The sequence below is a fragment of the Mesoplodon densirostris genome, chromosome 19, assembly GCF_025265405.1.
Source record: "Mesoplodon densirostris isolate mMesDen1 chromosome 19, mMesDen1 primary haplotype, whole genome shotgun sequence".
In the NCBI taxonomy this organism is placed as follows: domain Eukaryota; kingdom Metazoa; phylum Chordata; class Mammalia; order Artiodactyla; family Ziphiidae; genus Mesoplodon; species Mesoplodon densirostris.
In genome coordinates this window covers 10,790,067-10,815,762 of record NC_082679.1, presented here as the reverse complement: position 1 = coordinate 10,815,762, position 25,696 = coordinate 10,790,067, and the positions used below count along the sequence as shown (strand labels likewise).

The following is a 25,696-nucleotide window of genomic DNA, read 5'->3' as shown; positions in this document are numbered from 1 at the left end:
TGCTGGGAATTTGATTACATGAGACCACTTCCATCATGGAAGGGACAGCACTTTCTTTTCACTGGAAAAACCAGTTGCTGTAGATATGGAACTGCCTTTCCTCTTCCAGCGTTTCTGATAGAAGTACCATCTGTGGACCTTACAGAATGCTTTATTCTCTATCATTGTATTCCATCCATCATTGCTTGTGGCCCGGGAAGTCATTTTACAAAAATCGAATTGTGGCAATTGGGCTTGTGTTCACAGAATTCACCGATCTCGTACCATGCTTCCGCTTAGATATGCCTGGATTCTCAGAATTCTGACAAGCTCTGATTTTTCCTTCCACACTTGTGTATGGTCTAATTCCTATTTTAAAATTCCCTTATCTCTAAAATCATAGTGACGTGGCTTTCCTAAGTGAACCCTGACTGGTATTGAACCCTGTAGTGTAAATGCCTGACATTAAGCTTTTGATTGCCAAGACATCCATTTAAAAAGACATCTATTTTTTTCTTTTCTGTTTTTTAATTGAAGTATAGTTGATATACAATGTTGTGTTAGTTTCTGGTGTACAGCAAGGTTATTCAGTTATACACATATATATATCCTTTTTCATATTCTTTTCCATTATAGTGTATTACAAGGTAAATATAGTTCCCTGTGCTATAAAGTAGGACCTTATTTATTTCTTTTATATATGGTAGTTTGTTAATCCCAAACTCTTTTTATCGCTTCCCCCCTTTCCCCTTTGGTAACTGTAAGTTTGTTTTCTGTGTCTGTGAGTCTGTTTCTGTTTTGTAAATAGGTTCATTTGTATCATTTTTTTAGAGACGATATGTAGGTGATATCTTGTGATATTTGTCTTTCTCTTTTTGACTTACTCCACTTAATATGATAATCTGTAGGTCCATCCATGTTGCTGCAAATGGCATTATTTCGTTCTTTTTTATGGCTGAGTAGTATTCTATTGTGTATGTGTGTGTGTGTGTGTGTGTGTGTGTGTGTATATATCACATCTCACTGGCCTCTCACTGTTGTGGCCTCTCCCGTTGCAGAGCACAGGCTCCGGACGCGCAGGCTCAGCGGCCATGGCTCACGGGCCCAGCCGCTCCACGGCATGTGGAATCTTCCCGGGCCGGGGCACGAACCCGTGTCCCCTGCATCCGCAGGCGGACTCTCAACCACTGCGCCACCAGGGAAGCCCTATCACGTCTTTTTTATCCGTTCATCTGTCGATGGACATTTAGATTGCTTCCATGTCTTGGCTACTGTAAATAGTGCTGTGAACAATGGGGTGCATGCACCTTTTTGAATTAGAGTTTTCTCTGATATATGCCCAGGAGTGGGATTGCTGGATTGTATGGTAACTCTATTTTTAGGTTTTTTAAGGAGCCTCCATACTGTTTTACACAGTGGCTGCACCAATATACATTCCCACCAACAGTGTAGGAGATTGCCGTTTCCTCCACACCCTCTCCAACATTTATTATTTGTAGACTTTCTGATGATGGCCATTCTGACCGGTGTGAGGTGATACCTCATTGTAGTTTTGATTTGCATTTCTCTAATAATTAGTGATGTTGAGCATCTTTTCATGTGCCTATTGGCCATCTGTAGGTCTTCTTTGGAGAAGTGTCTATTTAGGTCTTCTGCCCATGCTTTTGATTGGGTTGTTTTGGTTTTTTGTTGTTGTTGTTGTTATTGAGTTGTATGAGCTGTTTGTATATTTTTGAAATTAAGCCCTTTTTGGTTACATTATTTGCAGATATTTTCTCCCAGTCTGTAGGTGGTCTTTTCATTTTGTTTATGGTTTCCTCTTCTGTGCAAAAGCTTATAAGGTTGATTAGGTCCCATTTGTTTACTTTTTTCTTTTGTTTCTGTTGCCTTGGGAGACTGACCTAAGAGAACACTGCTACGATTTATGAAAAGACATCCGTTTTGTATAAACATATTGCTGCTGTATGACACAGCTCCTAGCAAAGCAACCAGATAAGGATAACCACTAGTGGATAACCACTAGGCTACCCACACCCATGAAGTTCCCATTTCAGAAGCCCCTGGCAATCTAGATACCTGACCACTTGAGTGAGCCTGCCTCCACTCTCCCACACCCTAATTCTCACTCTTATGCTTCACGATAATGAGTGAACCTACGTGAAACCCCACACACCCCACCCCTGAAGCCTAATAAAGGCAGGGCCCCAGGGTGGAGCTCTCTCTACCAAGTAGGAATTCGGAGAATCCAGGCATATCCAGCTACCGAAGTGGAACTTTTAACGGGAACATGGTATAAGATCAGTGACTACTGCATGCCCAAAGGCCACACAGCAAGGTAGAAAGTAGAGAGTATCTGTGAGTAATCTTGTTTTTCAAAGTTCTCTAATGTTTTTTTTTTAATTTATTTATTTTATTTTTGGCTGCATTGGGTCTTCGTTGCTGTGCACGGGCTTTCTCTAGCTGCGGCGAGCTGGGCTACTCTTTGTTGCGGCGTGCAGGTTTCTCATCGCAGTGGCTTCTCTTGTTGTGGAGCACAGGCTCTAGGCACATGGGCTTCAGTAGTTGTGGCTCTCAGGCTCAGTAGTTGCGGCGCACGGGCTTAGTTGCTCCGTGGCACGTGGGATCTTCCTGGACCAGGGTTCAAACCTGTGTCCCCTGCATTGGCAGGCGGATTCTTAACCACTGCGCCACCGGGAAAGCCCAGTGGTTTCCCTAATGTTTTTTTGCTGAAGTGTGTCTTGTGATAATAATAACCATAAAGGCTGGCCCAGCCACAACACTGGCCCCAGTGGGGGAAATGTCTGTGGGGTTCTGTGTGAGTAATTCGCAGCCCAGGTGAGTGCCTCAGGCATTTGTAACTAAGAGCATTACCATCAGTAGGCTGTGGCTTGCAGGATCTTAGTTCCCCAACCAGGGATCAAACCCGGGCCCGCTGCAGAAGAAGCACAGAGTCCTAACCACTGGACTGCCAGGGAATGCTCCTGGTTTTCATTCTTGGAGGTAAAAATTTCAACATTTTATTACTAGGTATTATGTGTAATTTTATTTTAGTTTTAAATGTGATCATTCTAGGAATTTATAACCATTTCACATATATTTTCAAATTTATCATTATAATATTCCTCAAAATGTTCTGTTAAAATCTTTAGTGATGTTCCCTATGTAACTTCTGAAATTGGTAATAATGCCATTTCTGTCTTTTTTTTCTTGATCACTGTTACTGGACTTTGTCAATTTTATTGTTTTAGTCACAGAATGTTCTTTTGGCCCTTTTTTAAAAAATCCACTTACTTTGTTTTCTATTTCATGAATCTCATTTCCTTCCATATACTTACTGTATTTTTGGTCATTTGTTTATTAAATTCCCGAGGGGGATGTTTTAATTTTCAGATTCAGCTTCTCTTCTGTTTTAGTATATGCTTTTAAAGTTCCACATTTCTTCCTAAATATGTATTGAAAACTCCCATTCTAACTGAGAATTTTGCTTTTCTCCTTGTGGTTCTGTCAATTTTGCTTTTTCAAGTTTGCTTTTACATTATGTGAAGCTGTTATTCATGATAATTTGAAACTTATTGTTTCTTTGTATATCTTATAATGCTTTTTTCTTCAAGGACTACATTGTCCAATATTAATATGTTTTTAAATTATAGAAATAATTTGAAGCCTATGATGCTCTCTTCCCTAGAGAGTTTTCATTTGTTTTTTAGATGCTTGAAGATACTGACAAAAAATCTTCACTAATTCAATTTCAAGTAATTGAGGTAATTTGGAGTTTGGTTTCAGTCTCCCCCAAAGGCGGTCCATTACCCTTTTATCCTTATTCTTATAGGCAGCTCTTTAAGGTTTTACTACGGACTCCTCCCTACCCTGACCTCTTCTCAAGCCCCTTGCCCATGGCTAAAGAGATGCTTAGCTTTCAATAACAGAATGGGTAGGAGCCACCAAGAAAGACAGTAGCAGAGCCAAATAGTACAACTTTGCCAAACTCCGCGCTGGCATTTCTTTTTGTAAGGCGTGAGGGGCAGCAATTGCGGTTTTTTTTATGGTGACACAGATGTATATTTTGATAACAGCAATTACAGACTCAGTATTTTAAGGAGCATGGCAGGCCGCTGCCGGAGAGAACTGAATTAAGGCAATTTTATAACAGCAACAACAACAACAACAACAACTAGCTCTTAAAATTCCTCTAGCCTGAGTGTTTCAGGAACCCCCTACAAGAATTCAGTGCCTAGAAGCTCAGGGTACTCGGAAGTACTTCCTCTTCAGGGGGCGGGTCCGTGGCCGCCGTTTCTCTCGGGCATTCTGGGAGGTGTGGTCTGAGGTCCGTGCAGCCCAGAGCACTTCCGCTTCTGGACGGCAGAGCTAGGGAATTCTGGGAAGTGGTCAACGGGCCCACTCTAGTGGGAAGGCGGCGCTTTCGCTGTAGGAGGGGTGGGCCACCTTCCCCTCAGGTAGATGGGTCTTCAATTCCCGGGGCCCCTCCAAGCCTGGGCTCTCCAAGCCTGGGCGGGGAGCCAGCGAGGCCCTGGCCCTCGTCCTCTGGGAGAGTAAGAGAAGCTGCTGCCGGCTGCAGAGTATGGGGTTGGGGGAAGTTTGTGTTCCCCTCCGCTGAGCCTCCCGTTTGGAGAGGTTCGTGCAGCCCTGTGTTGGGGCAGCCCGAGTCGCTCGTCGCCTGGTTTGAAGGTCTCCCGGCGCTCCAACCGGCTTCCCTCTCCTACCAGCCAGGTCTGCCACTTCCTAGCGTTATAACGTTATGTGAGTTACTTAATCTATCTTGGCCTCATTATTCTCATCACTAAAGTAGTGTCATTAATCATTGATAAGTCCCTTATCATTTTATACAAATTAACTTCATTAAATGACCGCAACAGCCTTATGAGGTAGGTAAAGCTATTAGGCTTTTTTTCTTTTTTCTTTTTTTTTAACAGATAAGGAAACCGGAGGTATTGTTTGAGGGAAATAAAGCTCCCGCCTAACACACAGTCTTCTCTACAGAGTGTCGAAAAGAAAGCAATCTTATTACTGAATAAGCATTTCCAGAGTACAGTGTTGTAGATAATTTGTGGAAAGAGGTTACAGAGAAAGAAATTACAGAGAAAGAAATTTAACACTATTTATACAGCAATTACGTGCTAGTCTATTTTTGACGACTTGGTACATACATTCTCAAGATTAACGGTATCTTGTTTTCCTATAAGAGGAAGTGACTGCCCCCATTTACAGCAAATTCTTTGATAAATTCATCTTAAATTTACTTGGGAATGTTTTGTTAATTGACTTTCTCTGAAGGAATAATAAAATATATCTGATCTCCCCTGCTAGCAGATTTACAACTCACTGAAAGTCACCTTCGTTACACTCCCACAGTGACTGGGACACTGGGTTATTTTCTAAGATGTTTACATTCTAAAGGGAAAAACCCCAGGACTTTGAAAAACGCTTCTGGGTTGTAAATTTGGTAAGAGGCTTCCTTAGCCTCTAACAAGATTTTCATGCATATGGAAAGGTTAAAGAAAGGATCCAAAAGCCCTGGGTTTTTTATGGAGTTGCTCTAAGAAAAAGAACAGGAAAAACAGACCCTTTGGACAAGGAAAAATTCTTTTTTTAAAAAAAATTTACTCTTGTGAGTTTATCTCATTGGCCCAAGACTTAATAGCTAGTAAGAGGCAGAACTACCATTTGAACCCGAGGAGTTGAAGCCTCAAATCTGGGTTTTTAATCTCTATGCTGTACTTTTGTACTTTTTTTTTTTAATCATCAGAAATAGTCATGTGAATGGTTTAAAGAAGTCTTTTTTTCTATCAGGTTTGGAAGTGGTTTGGGGCTTTGTAATTTATATCCTCATTATAAAAGGAATGTATGCCCATTATAGAAAGATTAGGAAATACAGAACTGTAAAAAGGAAAGAAACGAAATTACCCATAATCTCAAGGTTTAGAGATAACACTGTTAACATTTTTAATGCATTTTGCACTGGAGCTGTACTACGCATGGTATTTCTTCCTAAATTTTTATTAAGGAAAGGCCCAAACAGAGAAAATAGTGTAATGAAACCTGCCCACCACCCCATCAGTCGTCTGCAACCCTTGTCAAAGTTTTCCCTATCTAATTGTGTCCATTCCCCTTCTCACACAAAATACTTTTGGGGAGATTGGAAGGAAGAGAAGATGGAATAATTTAAAACTAAAAACAAACCCCAGTCATGGAGTCACTAGAATTTAAAATCCATTAACATAAATTGATGATATATGAAGAGCAAAGGAAAGCAACTGTTAACTTCATGGTTTTCATTCCTGGTAGCCAGGAGGATGGTAGTTATGTAGGTAAAGTTTAGGGACATAGAAGCATTGAAAGTTGGAGAGAAATAATTATGAATTTGGTTTCTCTATTTTGAAGTTTGACTTGAAACAGTCCAGTCTTCTAAATCTTGGTTTCTGATCTGTTTCTCTCTTTGGCTGTGTGCTACTTTGTTGCAGGGAGAATGTCATATTCTTTAAAGTGTACTTAGCACCAAAGACTGGCAGGGAGAAATTCTTCAGTATTTGTGGCTGGTGTAGCTGCCCAATATCCTGAAACAGAGGCCTGCAGCTCAGTTAGATTTTATTCAAAATTCCTGAAATGGACTTAGGAAACAGCAAAGGAGAACAATATAAACTTTAGTGATCCTTTATCTCACTTTCAATGGGTTGCAGTATCTACTAATTTTTTTCACAGCATTCAAAAGTTGATATACATTAATTATGGATAATATTTTAATGGTCTAAAGAAAACTTATTTAGAAACCAACTATCTCTAATTTATGTGTCCTGTGTTTATCATCTGAGAATATTTGCTAACTTGTAGTAGGTGGTCGTGAGTCAGGCAGAGTTTCCAGTGCTTTTACATGTATTGATTACATGTATCTTCCTCATATCAATCCTACTATTATTTCCATTTTACAAATGAAGAAGAAGGGACAGAGTTCACCAAGTAAGTGGCAGAACGAGTATTTAACCTATAGGCAGCCTGAGTCCGAGTCTGTGGTCGTGGTTATCATGCATGGTTCGTATTCGTCTGCAAGACAAGAACTCACAAGAAGTCTTAACGGAGCAGGGAATATTTAAGCTATGACCTAGAAATGAATAGAGCAGCAGTATATGACAAGAAGGAACAGCAGATACAAAAAAGCTTTTTGTAGCAGTACAAGCGATTCACCATGGCTGGACATGTAGCGTGGAAAGCAGATTTGAAGAGGGAAGCAAGCATATGGAAGATTCCTGTTCGTGAGGCTGGCCAAAGTATTTGGACCTTCCCTTAAGGGCACTGGATAGACATGCATGTGAAAAGGATTGAATTTCCATGTTAGGCTACAGCTTTCTGGCATCAGGAAGGAGAAAAAATTGATCGAAGTTCAACATTCTGTTCATGTTGATTATACAAGATGTGGTTAGTGTAATGGTTACCTCTCAGGCTCTGGCTGTCAAATGCCAAATTTTGAAACCTGGCTCTAGTACTTACTAATTTAGTAACATGGGCAAATTACTTAACTCTCTCTGCCTCTGGCTCTGTTGTAAACTGTAAAATAGAGGAAATAATAGTATTTACCTAAAAAAAGTTGTGAAGATGAAGTGAGATCCCGGAGTCTAAAGAGTTGGGAGCAGTCCCTGGCACACACTAAGTGCTCCATAAGAGGTAGCTGCTAAGGATAACAGAAAAAGGAATATATGTTCAGAAATGAGAAATGCAAAAATATATTGTCATGGATATATGGATAGTTGTAGGTATTCCTCTCTTCTCTCCAGTCTCATTTCTTTGAAACATCAATTCTGTCATACTGTTAATGGAAATAATCAATAATCAACCTATAATAAGAATAGAAGAGAGTTTTATTTGAGCCAAACTGAAGACTGTAGCTTGGGAGACAGCCTCTCAGATAGCTCTGAGGAACTGTTCCAAAGAAGCATAGTTTTCAGCACAGTTTTATATCTTGTCAGAACAAAGAACATCAAACATGACAGGAGTATATTCCTTCAAGGTTTCAAAAAAGACATTAGCACTCACATTACGAGTCAGCATGGCCTCAGCTCCAGGGAGCCTTATCATTGAAGGAAAGCTAGCATTGACATCCCAGAAAGGGAGGCATTTTTCTCTCTTCAAGACGGGCATTCTTTACTTCTGGACACTGCACACTTTTTATAAAAATTTTTTTAAATAATTAATATATTTATTATTTATTTATTTATTTTTGGCTGCATTGGGTCTTTGTTGCTGCACGCAGGCTTTCTCTAGTTGTGGTGAGCAGGGGCTACTCTACGTTGCGGTGCGCGGGCTTCTCACTGCGGTGGCTTCTCTTGTTGCGGAGCACGCTAGGCACTCAGGCTTCAGTAGTTGTGGTGTGCGGGCTCAGTAGTTGTGGCTCGTGGGCTCTAGAGCACAGGCTCAGTAGTTGTGGCACATGGGCCTAGTTGCTCCGCGGCATGTGGGATCTTCCTGGACCAGGGCTTGAACCTATGTCCCCTGCATTGGCAGGCGGATTCTTAACCATTGGACCACCAGGGAAGTCCTGCACCCTTTTCTTCAATGGTTAAAGCAGATGTATGTTTACTAGGCCACAAAACAGGCTGTTTTAGTTAGTGTAAAGTGTAAAGTTAAATTACGTAAAAGCCAGAATGTCTTCCCCATACCTCAGTATGTGCAAATTTCTTCCATCAATATATTTGAACAGTCTTTGTAGTGACTATTGTATAAACACCTAATTAACAACAACGTGCTTGTCTTTCAAGTTCAGAAACTCCCTGAGGATCGATTACAATGGCCCTGATTTGAGAAATTGATCACACAGTCCATGCTGAAGCTTGTCTTTGCACTCCATGTGTTGTTGTCCTCAGCAGCCAAGTTCTGAATTATTTGACTGTTCTGTTAACAATAGTGGAAATCGACAATACAATCTGCCCCTGTTGCATTTTTTGGGTTTTTCACTCATCTAAAAATCGTCTAAAACTGCATTTTAAGCCTATCATTTCCCCTCTCCCCCCTTTTTTTCCTCTGGTAGAGGGGGTACAGTTCTATTACACTGATCTGTTTCTTGCAGTCCTTTAAGATTCTGACTCTTCAAATATTTGTTTATCATGTTTTGTTTGTAAGTGAGATAAAGCTAAGCTCTACCGGCGTCAGAGAACTGCTTCACACGAAGGGGATCCTGGAAGTCGTTGGCCGAGAACTCCCAAGAGTTTGGGGTTGTTTTGTTTTGTTTTAAAGCTCCAAAGGGGAGGACACGGCCCTTCCTCCTCTTGGGGCTCTGGGAAGTGTATTCCCCTGGACTCTATCCGGAAACGGCGGGCTGCGGCGTGTCTCCGGGGCTTCTGGGAAGTGTAGTTCCGAGCGCTGTGTAGTCAGAGGCACTTCCGCTCCGGGAAAGCGAGGCAGCCACCATTTTTTTCGATCCGGGAGGTGAGTCGGCCCTGCACCCCCCAAGACCCCTGCGAGCGTTTTCGGCCTGAGCGTGGGACTAGTCGCTACCTAGGCGGCTGTCTTAGATGGAGAAGTCGCGGCCGCCGGCGGAGGCTGAGAGGTGGAGGGCGGAAGTGCGGCATCCTGCTCTCCTCCCCCGTTTACCAAGCAGAGCTGCTACTTCTGTCGGTACAATATATGGCGAGTTGTTGATTATCCGTGCGTCCTACTTTCCTCCTCTGTAAGATAGCGGGAGAGACGGTCACTACTGGGTAGGGTTGTGATTAGAATCGAGTGAGACCATACGTGTCAACAGCTTCGAACGCTGGTGGCACATAACGGGTTGGCTTTTGCTATTGCTGCAGTTAATTTTCTCACGAGCGCCCTTTTCTTTTTCTTTTTCTTTTTCTTTTTTTGCGGTACGTGGGCCTCTCAGTGTTGTGGCCTCTCCCGTTGCGGAGCGCAGGCTCAGCGGCCATGGCTCACGGGCCCAGCCGCTCCGCGGCATGTAGGATCTTCCCGGACCGGGGCACGAACGCGTGTCCCCTACATCGGCAGGCGGACTCTCAACCACTGCGCCACCAGGGAAGCCCACGAGCGCCCTTTTGACTGGACGCCCCAGTGAAGGGACAGAGCGTGGAGCGATGGCACGGCCCTTCTGTCAGACGTCGGGAGACAGCCCTTCCCGAGCTTTTCCTGATCTCGTTTTTTAGGAAGCACCGGGTCACCCCGCGCTAGTGCCTGGGGACGTCCCGTGGCAGTGTATCCGGCAGACGGATACAGTCGTGCTCTTCCACCACGTCCTTTTCTTCGCCAGTCCTGAATTCGGAAACGGGAGGAAGGAAGGACCTCTTGGCCCCTCACAGCATAGCCCCAGGTACACACTACTGAAAGGTCTTTGTTGGTCCGTCATCTGTTTTCAGTTGATCAGGTTTCCTTCACTTAGTAAATTACCACTAAGAAAAAGATGAGTTGTCTGTTGACTACACCTGAAAATGTTTAATTGCTTGTTAATATGTACATGTGTTTTTCTACCACACGTACATGTGTTTTTAAAATAAATATTTTTAAAAATATAAAATGTTTTATTTACTTTAAAATATGTTTAAAAAAAATTTTTTTTTTTTTGCGGTACGCGGGCCTCTCACTGTTGTGGCCTCTCCCCTTGCGGAGCGCAGGCTCCGCGGCCATGGCCTACGGGAGAACCCATGTCCCCTTCATCTGCAGGCGGACTCTTAACCACTGCGCCACCAGGGAAGCCCTTGTAGACTTTTTAATGATGGCCATTCTGACCAATGTGAGGTGGTACCTCATTGTAGTTTTGATTTGCATTTCTCTAATAATTAGCGATGATGAGCATCTTTTCACATGCCTATTGGCCATCTGTATGTCTTCTTTGGAGAAATGTCTATTGGGGTCTTCCACCTCTTTTTCGATTGGGTTGTTTGAGTTGTACGAGTTGTCTGTATATTTTGGAAATTAAGCCATTATCAAGTCCCATCATTTGCAAATATTTTCTCCCATTCCATAGGTTCTTTTCATTTTGTTTATGGTTTCCCTTGCTGTGCAAAAGCTTGTAAACTTGATTAGGTCCCATTTGTTTATTTTTTTTCTTTTATTTCTATTGCCTTGGGAGACTGACCTAGGAAAACATTGATATGATTTATGTCAGAGAATGTTTTGCCTATGTTCTCTTTTAAAAGAGTTTTATGGTGTCTTGTCTTATATTTAAGTTTTTAATCCATTTTGAGTTTATTTTTGTGTATGGTGTGAGGGTGTGTTCTAACTTCATTGATTTATGTAAAATATTTTTAAAATATTTATTTTTAAATCACCATGCTTTACATTTCTTCCTTTTATTCTCTTTTATTATCTTCAGTTTAGTTTATTCCTTTTATTTACCCTCAACTCATTTGAAAATTGTGTGGTCTTGTATTTTAACTTTTAAAAACGATATCTGTCTCAACAAATACTAGATTTAATCAGCATGTATTCTCATTCTGAAAAATATAGAGACTAAATAAAATTACACTTGAAATTTGATGATGGCTCCCTCATACCACCTTTTTTTTTTTTTTTCACTTTAGGCTAGGTTATAGGTTTACTTTTATTAAAACCACCCTCAAAATTTGCCATATCGTTCTAGGTTTTTTTTTTTTCTTTTAACAAAGATATTACCAACATATTTACATGTTTCCTTACCATCGATTCTTTCAGGGTTCATTTAGTTGTAAATTTTCTTCTTTTTTTAATCAGCTAAAACGTCTTTCTTCCTCTCTCATATAAATAACCATTTAGTTGAGCATAGAAATCAAGATTCACGATTTTTTTTCTTCACTTTGGAAATACTCATATATTTTAGATCTCCATTCTGCTTCCCTGTTTCTGTCAACCTAATTGTCATTTTCATTAGATTAATCATATTTTCTTTCTGGGAGCTTTAAGGATTTTTGTTGTTGTTTTTAGTTATTTATTTATCCTTTGCCTTCCTGAGTTTCACTGTCATTTGTTTATGAGTATATGTATTTTTATTTATACTGTTCAGAATTTCTGTATGTGAACTCAGCAGTTATCTCTTGAAATAAAACCTCTCTGTAGTTGCTTCCGTTCCCTTCTTACACTCCTATTAGACAAATGTTGGAGCCTCTCAATCTATCTTCCATGTTTCTTGACTTTTATTTTGTCTCTTTTTCTTTTCTATGTGTTTTTCTTTATCTCCATGCACATAGGATGAAAGGCTTTTACCAATAAGCCTTTTCTGGCTTCAGTGAAATAAATTGACCCAAAATGATACTTTTTAAGAAAACTAATACAAGTGTGAATAAAATATTATTAACTGGGCAACAAATTATTAAGTAAGGAGAAATTTTAAGTCAGAATCAGGGCTTTCAGAAAATACAGGTGACTTTCATAGGAGAGCAATCATATACAAAATCCAGGTGCCTTTCAGGTCTCTTTTGTTGTTATTGTTAGAAAAGACATTGGCAAATACAGTTTATGATGCAAAGGATCATCTGCTTTTTTGCAGCTGCAAGAAAAAGGGACTCCTGTATTTTTAGAACTTTCCGTCTACTCCTTGAATCCTTGGAACAACTCTATGAGGTAGGTATGGTTTACGAGGAGTGGCCAGGTTCATATCCTATCCTCATTGTGTAGATGACTGAAGAGAGGCACAGAGAGGTTTTTTGTAATACCCCTGCATTACATGGATGCGTAGTATCTTTTCCAGGATTTAAACCTAGGACTTTGACTCCAGAACTCTTTTTTTCTTTTCTTTTTTTTAAACCCACATTGTTACGTTGCCTTTCATTTCCTGCCACCCTCAGGATCAGAAATCTTTTTCTTCTTTAGGTTTTTATTTTCATTATTATTCTTTTTTTTAATTGAAGTATAGGTAATTTACAATGTTGTGTTAGTTTTAAGTGTACAGTAAAGTGATTTAGTCTTATATATATATGTATATATATATATATATATATATATATTCTTTTTCAGATTCTTTTCCATCATAGGTTATTATAAAGTACTGGGTATAGTTCCCTGTGCTATACAGTAGGTCCTTGTTGTTTATCTGTTTTATATGTAGTGTCTATATGTTAATCCCAAACTCCAAATTTATTCCCCCTTCCTCCCCCCTCCCTTTTCCCCACCCGCTGTCCCCTTTGATAACCATGTTTGTTTTCTGTGTCTGTGAGTCTATTTCTGTTTTGTAAGTAAGTTCATTTGTATCATTGTTTTAGATTCCACATATAAGTGATATTATATGATATTTGTCTTTGGCTTACTTCGCTTAGTATGATAATCTCTAAATCCATCCATGTTGCTGAAAATGGCATTATTTCATTCTTTTTAATAGCTGAGTAATATTCCATTCCATACCACAACTTCTTTATTCATTCATCTGTTGATGGACATTTAGGTTGCTTCCGTGTCTTAGCTGTCGTAAATAGTTCTGTGAACATTGGGGTGCATGCATCATTTTTTAAAAAATTTTTATTGGAGTATATTTGCTTTACAATGTTGTTAGCTTCTGCTGTACAGCAAAGTGAATCAGCCATACGTATACATATGTCCCCTCTTTTTTAGATTTCCTTCCCATTTAGGTCACCACAGGTCACTGAGTAGAGTTTCCTGTGCTGTACAGTAGGTTCTCATTAGTTATCTCTTTTATACATAATAGTGTATATGTGTCAATCCGAATCTCCCAATTCATCCCACGCCCCTCTTCCCCCCTTGGTATCTGTAAGTTTGTTCTCAACATGTGTCTCTGTTTCTGCTTTGCAAATAAGTTCATCTGTACCATTTTTCTAGATTCTACATAGAAGCGATACTATACAATATTTGTTTTTCTCTTTCTGACTTACTTCACTCTGTATGATAGTCTCTAGATTTATCCACATCTCTGCAAATGGCACTATTTCATTCCTTTTTATGGCAGAGTAATATTCCATTGTATACATGTACCACATCTTCTTTATCAATTCCTATGTTGGTGGACATTTTTTTTTTAATATTTATTTATTTATTTGCTTGCATGGGGTCTTAGTTGCAGCAGGTGGGCTCCTTAGTTACGGCTCTAGGGCTCCTTAGTTGCGGCTTCCCGGCTCCTTAGTTGCAGCACACGGGCTCCTTAGTTGTGGCATGCGAACTCTTAGTTGCAGCATGCGTGTGGGATCTAGTTCCCTGACCGGGGATCAAACCTGGCCCCCCTGCATTGGGAGCACGGAATCTTATCCACTGTGCCACCAGTGAAGTCCCATGTTTTATGTAATTTTTATTGGGCCTTTTTTCTTATTACAAAAATAACTTATGAGCATTGTGCGTGTGTCTTTTTGAATTAGAGTTTTCTCTGGATATATGCCTAGGAGGAAGATTGCTGGACCCTGTGGTAGCTCTGTTTTTAGTTTTTTAAGGAACTTCCATACTTTAGTCCATAGTGGCTGTACCAATTTACATTGACACCAACAGTGTAGGAGGGTTCCCTTTTCTCCACACTCTCTCCAGCATTTATTATTTGTAGACTTTAATGATGGCCATTCTGATACCTCATTGTAGTTTTGATTTGCATTTCTCTAATAATTAGCAGTGTTGAGCATCTCTTCATGTGCCTTTTGGCCATCTGTATGTCTTCTTTGGAGATGCCTATTTAGGTCTTCTGCCCATTTTTTGATTGGATTGTTTGCTTTTTTGATATTAAGCTGTATGAGCTGTTTGTATATTTTGGAAATTAATCCCTTCAGTAGCATAATTTGCAATTATTTTCTCCCAGTCCATAGATTGTCTTTTCATTTTTTATGGTAGGATCAGAACTCTGTATGGTAGGGATACCGTGTTTGGTTGTGCCAGTTGTTCACTGTCCAGTGGCCGCTGGCTGACAGTCCTGCTAGTAGCTGCAGTCTACTCCAAGCTCTGCTTACCAAGCTGTATGTGAGCACCTCTGCCTGAGAGTATGAGTGCTCATGTGTAATTTCTGCAGAGATCCACATGGGCTCCTGACAGCCCTGGCGTGCATCTCATGGCTTCTTTGTCCTTCCCCAGTTATGCCTTCTCAGGACTCTGACCTTCCCCGGAAGGAGTGGGAGAAAATGACTGAGTTTCAGGTAAGTAAGGCATTGCTTTCTGTCTCCTAAGGGATTTTATTTCTCAAAGATTGGACACACCTTTTTTCTCTTCCTTGGAAAGGTTAATGAACACGACACACCTTGAGTGCATGTTGTGTGCCAGACTGTGCGTTTTGTTTGGTTTATTTTATCATCTTTATTTCACAAAGCAATCTTTGAAAAACTGTGGAAATTTGGAATAGAGAAAGATAATTTACCCTACTACTCTGTTTACAAACTACCTCTTTTTGCTTTCTCATATTCCTTTTCCCTCAGGCATTCACAGCTATATATTTGCAATATTTGAATTGATGGGATATACTTATAAACATTAGATAAAGGTTTAATATCTCTAATTCTTATTAAAATTAGTAAAATAAAGTAAGACCCAACTGGAATATGAGTAAAAGAAAGAATAGGAGCGTCACAATAATGGAAAGTAAATTTATGAAGAAAATAATTTAATAACTAAATGTGTACAAACATTAATGAAAGCTTTCTATTTATTTATTTCACTTAGATTGTTGAAGATTTTCTTTTTTTAAAAAAACGGAATTATGTCTTATTTGGCCAGTCTAGAGATTCAGGAACATTTGTACTCCCTCATACGAAAGGTGAATTGGGAAAACCTTTTGAGAGGGAAATCTGCCATTATGCTTTCAAAAATTTTAAAGTGCATTTGCTACTTCTTGGTTGAGATCTCTGTGAAAGGATCTTTACAGCAGATGATGATAAGTAAAAATCTGTAACTGATTGTGCTTTATTTGGATTGATTAAAGCTACATCATCAGTTCTAAGGAATACTATACTATGCAGTCACAAAATGGAATGAAAGAGATTTTAATGATACTGCCTGCTCAAATTCATTGAGCACTTCTTATGTGCCAGGCACCGTTGTAAGTGCTTTACATATGTTCACTCTGTCTAATCCTTTCAAACACCTTGTGATTTAGACACCACTATAGAGAAGAGGAAATTAAGATAATGAGAGGTAAAGGAATTTGCCCAGGGTCCTGTCGTTAAAACCTTGAAATTTGAACTCACCCTGTGCCTTCACCAGCTGTGCGTGTGGCAGCAGGTGGTTATGGCTTGTGCCTTGAAAGCACAGGTGAGGAGCTGTGTACCTGTCCTGGAGGGTTGCGGAAGGCCTGTGAACTTTGCGAATATTAAAAGCAGAGATAGAGTGGGACAGCGGGGAGGTGACATCACTGTCACTGAGAGGGGCAAGTGTTGGGACTGAAAACTGCATGGAGTCCCTCCATATCGGTAACCATGTTTTCGGTTAATCTTCTTTATCCTTCTCGATGATGCCCTTCTTCCAGTGGAGGTTGTGAGATTGAGGTGACATGTGCTTGATGTCGTAGGAGGCGGTGACCTTCAAGGACGTGGCCGTGACCTTCACCGAGGAGGAGCTGGGGCTGCTGGACTCCGCCCAGAGGAAACTGTACCAGGATGTGATGGTGGAGAACTTCCGGAACCTGGTCTCAGTGGGTGAGGACAGGCACTCTCTGACCCTGAACCTCAACTCTCTTGAGAGTGTCTGGTCCTCAGTTGTTGAAAGCTTTGGACCTTGTGAAGCGGTTCCCTGACCTTGAAGACACAAGTTTTTCCAATCCATAGGTTTTTCTGGTCCCTCTCTGCTCAGGCAAAATTCCATCAGGGGTGATTTTGCCTCCTTGGGGACATTTGGCAATGTCTGGAGACAGTTTTGATTGTCACAGCTGAGGGAGGGGCGCTGCTGGCATCTGGTGGCCAGCAGTGCTGTTAAACGGCCTGAGATGCACAGGACCACCTCCCCCCACCACACAGAATTAGCCAGTGCAGAATATCAATAGTGCCTCAGCTGAGAAACCCTGTTTTAGATGAACTATAAACGGGCAGCTTAGCTTCTGTACTTTGTCTTTCAGATACTTTGGTGGATCATGGAATCAACTTAGTTCATTGTACTGGCATTATTTTTTTTTTCAGTGAAATAGAATAAAATGGAATAAGAATAGAAACTGTCTGAGTTCCTTATCAAGACCCCCTCACATTGTAGCAAAAACTGTGACCGTTTGCAGTAAGTGGTATGAGAGTGTGGGAAATATGATAAAAACAGACATTGGCTAAATCTAATTTTATCTATATATAGATATGAACTAGGTTGTGACCTCAATTTGTTTTTCTTTTTTTGATTGAAGTATAGTTGATTTACAATGTTGTGTTAGTTTCAGGTGTACAGCAAAATGATTCAATTATATATATATTCTTTTTCAGATTCTTTTCCCTTATAGGTTGTTACAGAATATTGAGTATAGTTCCCTGAATTCATTTCTTGTTACAGTTTGTGATCACTTGAGGGTTATAGAACTTAGACAAAGATCTATTTAAGCTGTATGTTCATCTTAAATATATATATCTGCCTTTTCATAGGACATCTTCCCTTCAAGCCAGATATGGTGTCCCAGTTGGAGACAGAAGAAAAGGTTTGGATGATGGAGAGAGAAACCCAAAGAAACGGGCATTCCAGTGAGAACCGCAAAGCTGTTATTTCAGGTACCAGCTAACCTGCTTCTCTCCACGTCCGTGATGACCGCTCTTGTCCACGTGCTGTCATCTCTTGCCTGGACTGTGACAGCTTCCTCCAAACTGGTCTCCATGCTTCCGCCCTTGCACTCCTGTAACCTCTTCACATGGTAGCCAGACTGGTTCTTTAGAAAGCAAGTAAGATCATACCATTCCTCTGTCCAAAACCCTCCCGAGGCCTCCCCTTTCACTCTGAGTCCTTACAGTGGACTGCAGGGCCCTACCTGATCTGGCCTCCTCACCGAGTTCCTCTTTGATCACCCATCCTTTTACCCTTTCTTAGATCATTCATGCCATCCTGGCCCCTTTGGAGTGTTCTCTTGTTTCCCAGCCTTCGACTAGCTCTCTGCCTCAGTGTAGAGGCCCCCAGCTACTCCCTTACTCACTCAGGTCTTTGCTCAAATTTCGTCTCAACAGACAGACCTTGTGTGTCTGCCCCATTTACAGTGCCATCCTCTCTCCATTCTCCATGCCCTCACCCTGCCTTATTTTGTGTCTAAGCACTGATAACCTCCTGACCTCGTAACTTGTCTTTATTTACTTGTTCATCATCCGTTCCCCTTGAAAGTAGGAATTTGGGCAGTTGTATTTCCCATCTCTACCCAAAGCCTCCGATGAGCCTTCTGCATAATAGATGCTCAGTACATAATTGTTGAATGAAGATATTACTTTAAAAATTACTATTCTTTTGAGTAAAAGTGAGGAAGCTCTCCTCACAGCTCCTCCTGACCTATGACCCCAGCCTTCTTCATCTGTGAAGACCACCTCATCCTCTGGATCCCCAGCCATTGTTTCACTTTTCTCCCCAGCCTTTCAAGGCCCTCTGTTCTCCTGCCTTTGCTCAGATCCTCACTGTTTACTTCACTTTTTGACCTCCTCTTCCTTTCTCTCCCCTTCCTTCCCTTCTCTTTAATTTGCATAGTCCTCAGTTCTGCCCATTTAAAAACATCAGATATTCCTAGGGGATGTAAATGTATATACTCTCCCTCTGCCTGAAAAATGAAGGAGAGAAGCTTATTTGCAAACATGATAGATTAGGCCCTGAATTCTGAGAGTGGTTAATGGATATAACCATCTGCTTTTGTCAATCTCCCTTCTCATATCTACATGTTGCTTCACGTTTGATGCATTCAGGAATATTACTGGAAAGGATCTCATTCTCTTTTTCTTTTTTTTAATTGAAGTGTAGATGATTTACAATGTTGTGTTAGTTTCACTGGGGTTCATTTTTATATGCAAACTGAACCTCAGGAATCATGATCCTACATATTGTTACACTTGAGTTTTGTGTCATAGACCAAGTCTTTTTATAACAAATCTGGTAGCATTTTCTGCCACCCTTTCTCAAAGGTTTTTTTGACCTCTTCAGCATCCACATGTTTCAGGATTTCGCAACCATGCTCCATGTACAAGTACTACCTAAAATGTTCTTTATAGGTCACTGGAGTGCAAAATAAAGGGCTTGTTTTTGCAGGGATTCTTTTTTTTTTAATGTATTTATTAATTTTTGACCGCATTGGGTCTTCGTTGCTGTGCATGGGCTTTCTCTAGTTGCGGCGAGCGGGGGCTACTCTTTGTTGCAGTGCACGGGCTTCTCATCGCCGTAGCTTCTCCTGTTGCGGAGCACAGGCTTTAGAGGTGTGGGCTTCAGTAGTTGTGGCATGTGGGCTCAGTAGTTGTGGCTCACAGGCTCTAGAGCGCAGGCTCAGTAGTTGTGGCACACAGGCTTAGTTGCTCCGTGGCATGTGGGATCTTCCCGGACCAGGGCTCGAATCCATGTCCCCTGCATTGGCAGGTGGATTCTTAACCACTGTGCCACCAGGGAAGTCCCCCGTCTCCTTTTTATACGGACCCTTTTGACTTCTTTGGACTCATCTCAAGATCCTTAATTTAATCAAATCTGAAGTCCCTTTTGCTGTGTACGTTAACATGTTCGCAGGTTCCAGGGATTAGGGCGTGGACATCTTTAGGATGTTCAATTAGCCTACCATACCCTGAAATGTGCACATACCTGTTGGGACTTGTTCAGTTTATATTATTTGAATGTAACTTTCTATTTAAGCAAATTAATCATTCAGGACTTGGTACCACTTTAAACATTTTAAGCCAGTGGCTTTCATACGTTTTTAACTATGACCCTCAATAAGAAATATTTTACATCCCAACCAAGTATAAATGTAACATATGTGCATATTTATGTGTATGTCTACAGCTGAAACAAGCATTTTATATAGTGTTACCCTTACTGCTTGTGATATGCTTTTCATGTTTTTATTATTTTTTTCACATAATTTCTTTTATTTTTATTTATTGTTTTAAATTTAATTTTTATTTTATATTGGGTATAGTTGATTTACAATGTTGTGTTAGTTTCATGTGTACAGCAAAGTGGTTCAGTTATACACATACACATACCCATTCTTTTTCAGATTCTTTTCCCATATAGGTTATTACAGAATATTGAGGCGTTTTTTTCTTCCTCTCCTTGGCCGCACCATGCAGCTTGTGGGATCTTAGTTCCCCAACTAGGGATCGAACCTGGCCCTGGCAGTGAAAGTGCTGAGTCCTAATCACTGGACCACCAGGGAATTCCCACTTCTTTTTCTTTGAAATGTCACAGTGTACGGAATGGATTTCACAGTTCACGAGTATATGCCAGCAACTTGAGAAATTCTGTTACAGTGGGGATGAAGCAATGAAGAAATCAAAGTGCTTGTTTTCCCCATGATTGTTACATCCTAGTTCTTCTAAATGGGCAGGGAAAAATTAGGAAATATGTAGTAAATCAAATAATAAGTGCCATGGGGGAAAAGAAAGCAGAGTAAGGCAGATGGGAAGAGTGGAAGGTGTGTTGGGGTGGGAGGAATTATTTTATACTGGGTGATAGGAAGGCCTCACCCAGTTGAATGACATTTGAGCAGAGAGACCCGAAGGGAATGAGAGAAAAAGCAAGGTTCGCAGCTTCCTGGGCAAAAGCTTTCCAAGCTGAACATAACTCTCCCTCTCCTCCATTCAGGGTTGCCTTTGAGAATCTGCTCTCTTTCTTCTCCTCCCAGGTTCTTTCTCAGCTGTCCCAGGTTAGTTTTCCCTTTCCCCCTTCTTTTTACAGAGACCAGAATCACTGCCAGGCTTAGAACAATGAATGTTATTATCCCAACTGCTTCCCAAATTTACTCTTAGAAGATCATTTCTACCAGGACCTAAAATACTGTTTAATGCCTACAGTCTGTGCTTTCCTAACCTAATTCAGTAGAAGCCCACTTGTCATAAGCCTGCTAAGGAACAGGTGATTAGGCATTTAATTGACGTTGCTGTAGGTTGGAAGGTGGGTTGTCTTTGTTGCCCTGCAGCCATCCAATTTCAAACCTACAGTTCTTCTGTTAAACTGTTAGACCTGTGGTTCTAAATAGGTCACATTTACAGAAGAGTCCTTTGACCCTGTTCTTCGCGTCCACTTACACGAAAAAGCATAACAAAAGGATAAGTGGTGTGGTACAGACATGACCCTTTCCCTGGTTTTTTAAGGCCTTATCCCTGAGTGTGAAATCCTGGTGTTTCTGAACAAAGCACTTACTTGTCCTCACCTCTGAATATCGCTTTTTCTTTTAGGCAGCAAGAATCACGATGAGGTGGAGATTCTTGGAAAAGTCGCATTAAAATACCTTTCACGTGAAGAGCCGTCTTGCTGGCAAATCTGGAAACAGGTCGCAAGTGATTCAACGTGCTGTCTTCAGAGGAGGACTTCCCATTTCCTACAAGGTGATTCTCAGGTTTCTGAAAATGAGAACCATGTGATGAACCACAAAGGCGATAGTTCCAGTTACCTTGAAAATCAAGAGTTTTTGATTTCGAGAACCCAGGATTCCTATGGGAATACGTGTGTGAGTGAGTCAGCGAATCAGAGTAGAGGTAAGCAAACGAACGGGAAAAACAACCCACGTATATGTGAAGCCTTCATGAAGAAATCAGCCCTGAGTGATCCTGTGAAAACTGACACAGAACAGAAACCCTGCAAAGGAGAGATAGCGTATCCCTGTAGAGAGTGTGGGAAAAGCTTCAGTGATAGTGAAGTGCTCCCAATTCATCCGAGGGTTTGCCTGGGAGAGAAATGCTCCCATCTGCAAAGTCATCAAAGAATTCACCCGCGAGGGAAAGTCGATACATGTGAATCCAGCGATGGTTTCAACAGGAACTCCTTTCATCCCCGTCAATCTAATCACACGGGAGAGAAGTCCTATAGGTGCGACAGTTGTGGCAAGGGATTCAGTAGCAGCACAGGCCTTACCATCCACTACAGGACACACACGGGGGAGAAGCCTTACAGGTGTGAGGAGTGCGGTAAATGCTTTAGCCAAAGTTCAAATTTTCAGTGCCATCAGAGAGTCCACACCGAAGAGAAACCATACAAGTGCGACGAGTGCGGGAAGGGCTTCAGCTGGAGCGTTAACCTTCGTGTTCACCAGAGGGTCCACAGGGGTGAGAAACCCTATAAGTGTGAGGAGTGTGGGAAGGGCTTCACGCAGGCCGCGCATTATCATATACATCAGAGGGTCCACACCGGGGAGAAACCCTACAAATGCGATGTCTGCGGCAAGGGGTTCAGTCACAATTCCCCTTTGATATGCCACCGGAGGGTCCACACTGGAGAGAAACCGTACAGATGTGAGGCGTGCGGGAAGGGCTTCACCCGTAACACAGATCTTCACATCCACCTCCGTGTCCACACGGGAGAGAAACCCTACAAATGCAAGGAGTGCGGGAAGGGCTTCAGTCAGGCTTCCAATCTGCAAGTCCACCAGAACGTCCACACCGGGGAGAAACGATTCAAATGCGAGACGTGTGGGAAGGGCTTCAGTCAGTCATCAAAGCTTCAGACCCACCAGAGAGTCCACACAGGGGAAAAGCCCTACAGATGCGACATGTGCGGTAAGGACTTCAGTTACAGTTCAAATCTTAAACTGCACCAAGTCATTCACACTGGAGAAAAACCATATAAATGTGAGGAGTGTGGGAAGGGCTTCAGTTGGAGATCAAACCTTCATGCACATCAGAGAGTCCACTCAGGAGAGAAACCCTACAAATGTGAGGCATGTGATAAGAGCTTCAGTCAGGCCATAGATTTCCGGGTCCATCAGAGGGTCCACACGGGTGAGAAACCCTACAAGTGTGGTGTCTGTGGGAAGGGCTTCAGCCAGTCCTCTGGTCTTCAGTCCCATCAGAGGGTCCACACTGGGGAGAAGCCCTACAGATGCGACGTGTGTGGAAAGGGCTTTCGTTACAGTTCACAGTTTATATACCACCAGAGGGGCCACACTGGTGAAAAGCCTTACAAATGTGAGGAGTGTGGGAAAGCCTTCGGGCGGAACCTGAATCTTCGCCATCACCAGAGGGTCCACACAGGAGAGAAACCCCACAAGTGTGAGGAGTGTGGGAAGGCCTTCAGTCTCCCCTCCAATCTTAGAGTCCATCTGAGTGTTCACACTCGGGAGAAACTGTTTAAATGTGAAGAGTGTGGGAAGGGCTTCAGTCAGAGTTCTCGGCTTTACGCCCACCAGAGGGTCCACACAGGAGAAAAACCATACAAGTGTGACATATGTGGTAAGGACTTCAGTCACCGTTCACGGCTTACATACCATCAGAAAGTCCACACTGGCAAGAGTCTTTAAAAGTGAGAAGTCTGTTAATGACTTCAGTCAGGATGCACACCTTCAAGGTTTTGGAGAGTCCATGCTGCTGGTAAACTCTATGAAGTATTGAGAGTGGAAAGGGATTCCTTCAGATGGAATCTTCCCAGCAAATCCATTAAAATGGTGACATAGAACCATACATAGTAATGGGAGAAATAGGTTGTAACCCTCTTGGTAAGATCCACGTGATACAAATGATCTCTCAAAGTGTATATATGCCTAAAGACAGTGTGTGAAAAGGATATTTGCCGTATACTAACTAGTTTTTTTTTTTTGAGGTGGGATGTCAAGGAGGGCTTTGGGGTTATTTTTCCATCAACTTCCATTTTATACTTGTTTACAGTGACCGTTATTTTTACTAAAGCTGTAAAACTATGAAATGAATAAAATTACTAAAAATTTCCTGTAGTGAAGAATTTGTAATATGATTGCTTTATTTCATATGATATATTGGATTAAAATTAAGGAATAGATCCCCAGAGATGAACCTTTGATCATCAGAAGTAAATACATATCTGCCGCAGATGTATATAAAGGAATGTTCATTGCATTATTGTTTATAATAGCAAACAGAAATAATCAGTTGGGTTGCCAAAGTATTTTATGATTTACTTATCCAGTGCAAATTGTTGCTATGGATGTTGGAAGATGTCCAGAATACATTAACCTGGAAAAACACAAAGCATGGAAGTTTTGTGATCTCATTAAAAAAGAAAAAAAAAAGGTATTTATTTTTACTTATCTCTAAATGATGGGATTTTGCTTGACATAAATTTTTGCATTTCTTTAAACTTCTTGTTTTGAAATAATTTAAAACTTTCCAAATGTTGTAAAAATTATATAAAATCTCTCATGTACCCTGTACTCAGATTCACCAGTTAACATGTTTGAGTCATTATTCTCTTAATGTATGTGAATGTGTATATATGCACACACATATTGACATATGCTTTTTTTTAACCATGAGTATGTTCCAGACCTCCTAGCCTTTGCATCTGAATACTTAAGTAATACTGTGAGAACAAGGATATTTACTTACGTATCTACAGCACAAGTATAGCATTCAGGAAAATTGAATATTGATACATAACGTCTAACCTCCAGACCTTATTCACATTTTAGCAGTTGTCTCTCTCTTTCTCTCCCTCTCCCCCTCCTCCCTCCCTCTCTCTTTCCTTTTTCTTTATTTTTTTGGTAGGTGACAGAATTAAAATCAACTTATCAACAAATCTTCAAAGAAAGGTCTATATTTGCCTTCCACATAATTTGATTATTCACCATATGAATATCCAGTTGTGCCTATACCAATTACTGAACATTTCCCTTGTTCCCCACTACTTTGCAGTGCCACTTTTGAAGAAAATCAGTCATCTATATATGATTAGATGGATGTCTTGACTCTCAATTCCCTTTGATTGGTCTACTTTTCAATAATTTTCCCAATACCACACTGCTTCAGTTACCATAGCTTTGCGATGAGTCTTGATATTTGGTAGAAAACATTTTCTCATCTTGCTCTCTTTTTAGATGTCTTGGCAGCTTCCAGTTAGGGTAATAGGAGATACAAACAGAACCACCCATGAAGTATGCTTTCCAAAAAAAAATAAACCTGAATCAAATTGAACCTCTAATTCTAACCACTGGTACACAGGAAATACATATGGAGAAATATTTGTGACAACATGAACAAAACTGTAGGGCATATGCTAAGTGAAATAAGTGAGAAAGAAAAATAATGCATGGTATCAGTTATATGTGGAATCTAAGGGAAAAAAAGGTCAAACTTAGAACCATGTAGTGTGATGGTGGTGGTTGCCTGGGGAATGGGGAGAGGTTGGTTATAAAAAGGGTACAAACTTTCAGCTTTAAGATGAACAAGGTCTGAGGATCTAATCTATGGTGACTACAGTTGATGATGCAGTATTGTATAGTTTAAATTTGCTAAGAGAGTAGATATTAAAAGTTCTCACTCTTCTCCCCCCAGAAGAGTTAGCTATGTGAAGTGATGAATGTGTTAATTCACCTGTGGGAGTCCTTTCACAATGTATATCAATTCATCACATATACTTTAAATATATTACAATTTTACTTGTCAGTTATACCTCATAAAGCTGAAAAAAGTTGTATTTGTTACCGTTATCTGAGCAGGATACCCCACTTATGCACCTACTTTTTGAATAATTGTGGCTCATTGATTTAGACCATCCTGAAGAAAAATAAAACATTCTATTGTATTTACTTATTTTCCTATTGTGTTTATGGTGATTTTATTTATTATGGTAACTTTACAAATTGAAGGTTTGTGGCAAACCTGTGTCAAGCAAGTCTACTGGTGCCATTTTTCCAACAGCATTATTTTTATATTAAGTTGTGTACATTATTGTTTAACATAATGTAATTGCACACTTAGATTACATTATAGTGTAAACTTAT

The 25,696-nt window shown here is 40.8% G+C and overlaps 1 protein-coding gene across 9 annotated transcripts; it reads left to right on the top strand.

Annotated features, from left to right (window-relative positions):
- Positions 1 to 4,290: 4,290 nt before the first annotated feature.
- Positions 4,291 to 25,469, top strand: ZNF227 (zinc finger protein 227). Of its 9 annotated transcripts, none has more exons than XM_060083968.1 (7): positions 4,291 to 4,707; positions 10,125 to 10,288; positions 12,440 to 12,513; positions 14,950 to 15,011; positions 16,376 to 16,502; positions 17,424 to 17,546; positions 21,186 to 25,469. In XM_060083968.1, exons 4-7 carry the CDS (start codon positions 14,952 to 14,954, stop codon positions 23,240 to 23,242), a joined length of 2,367 nt encoding a protein of 788 aa, XP_059939951.1. In that variant the 5' UTR covers positions 4,291 to 4,707; positions 10,125 to 10,288; positions 12,440 to 12,513; positions 14,950 to 14,951; the 3' UTR covers positions 23,243 to 25,469. The 9 variants fall into 9 exon arrangements, with proteins under 9 accessions (XP_059939951.1, XP_059939950.1, XP_059939946.1 ...); XM_060083967.1 differs by having other exon boundaries at positions 4,291 to 4,737; XM_060083963.1 differs by having other exon boundaries at positions 4,291 to 4,737; positions 9,848 to 10,288.
- The last annotated feature ends 227 nt before the right edge of the window (positions 25,470 to 25,696 follow it).

Bases quoted from the DNA above. Each gene is read 5' to 3' on its own strand.
- ZNF227 (XM_060083968.1), top strand. From the start codon at position 14,952: ATGCCTTCTCAGGACTCTGACCTTCCCCGGAAGGAGTGGGAGAAAATG. The intron at 16,503-17,423 runs GTGAGGACAGGC...GCCTTTTCATAG, and splicing joins CCGGAACCTGGTCTCAGTGG to GACATCTTCCCTTCAAGCCA. The intron at 17,547-21,185 runs GTACCAGCTAAC...TTTTTCTTTTAG, and splicing joins CCGCAAAGCTGTTATTTCAG to GCAGCAAGAATCACGATGAG.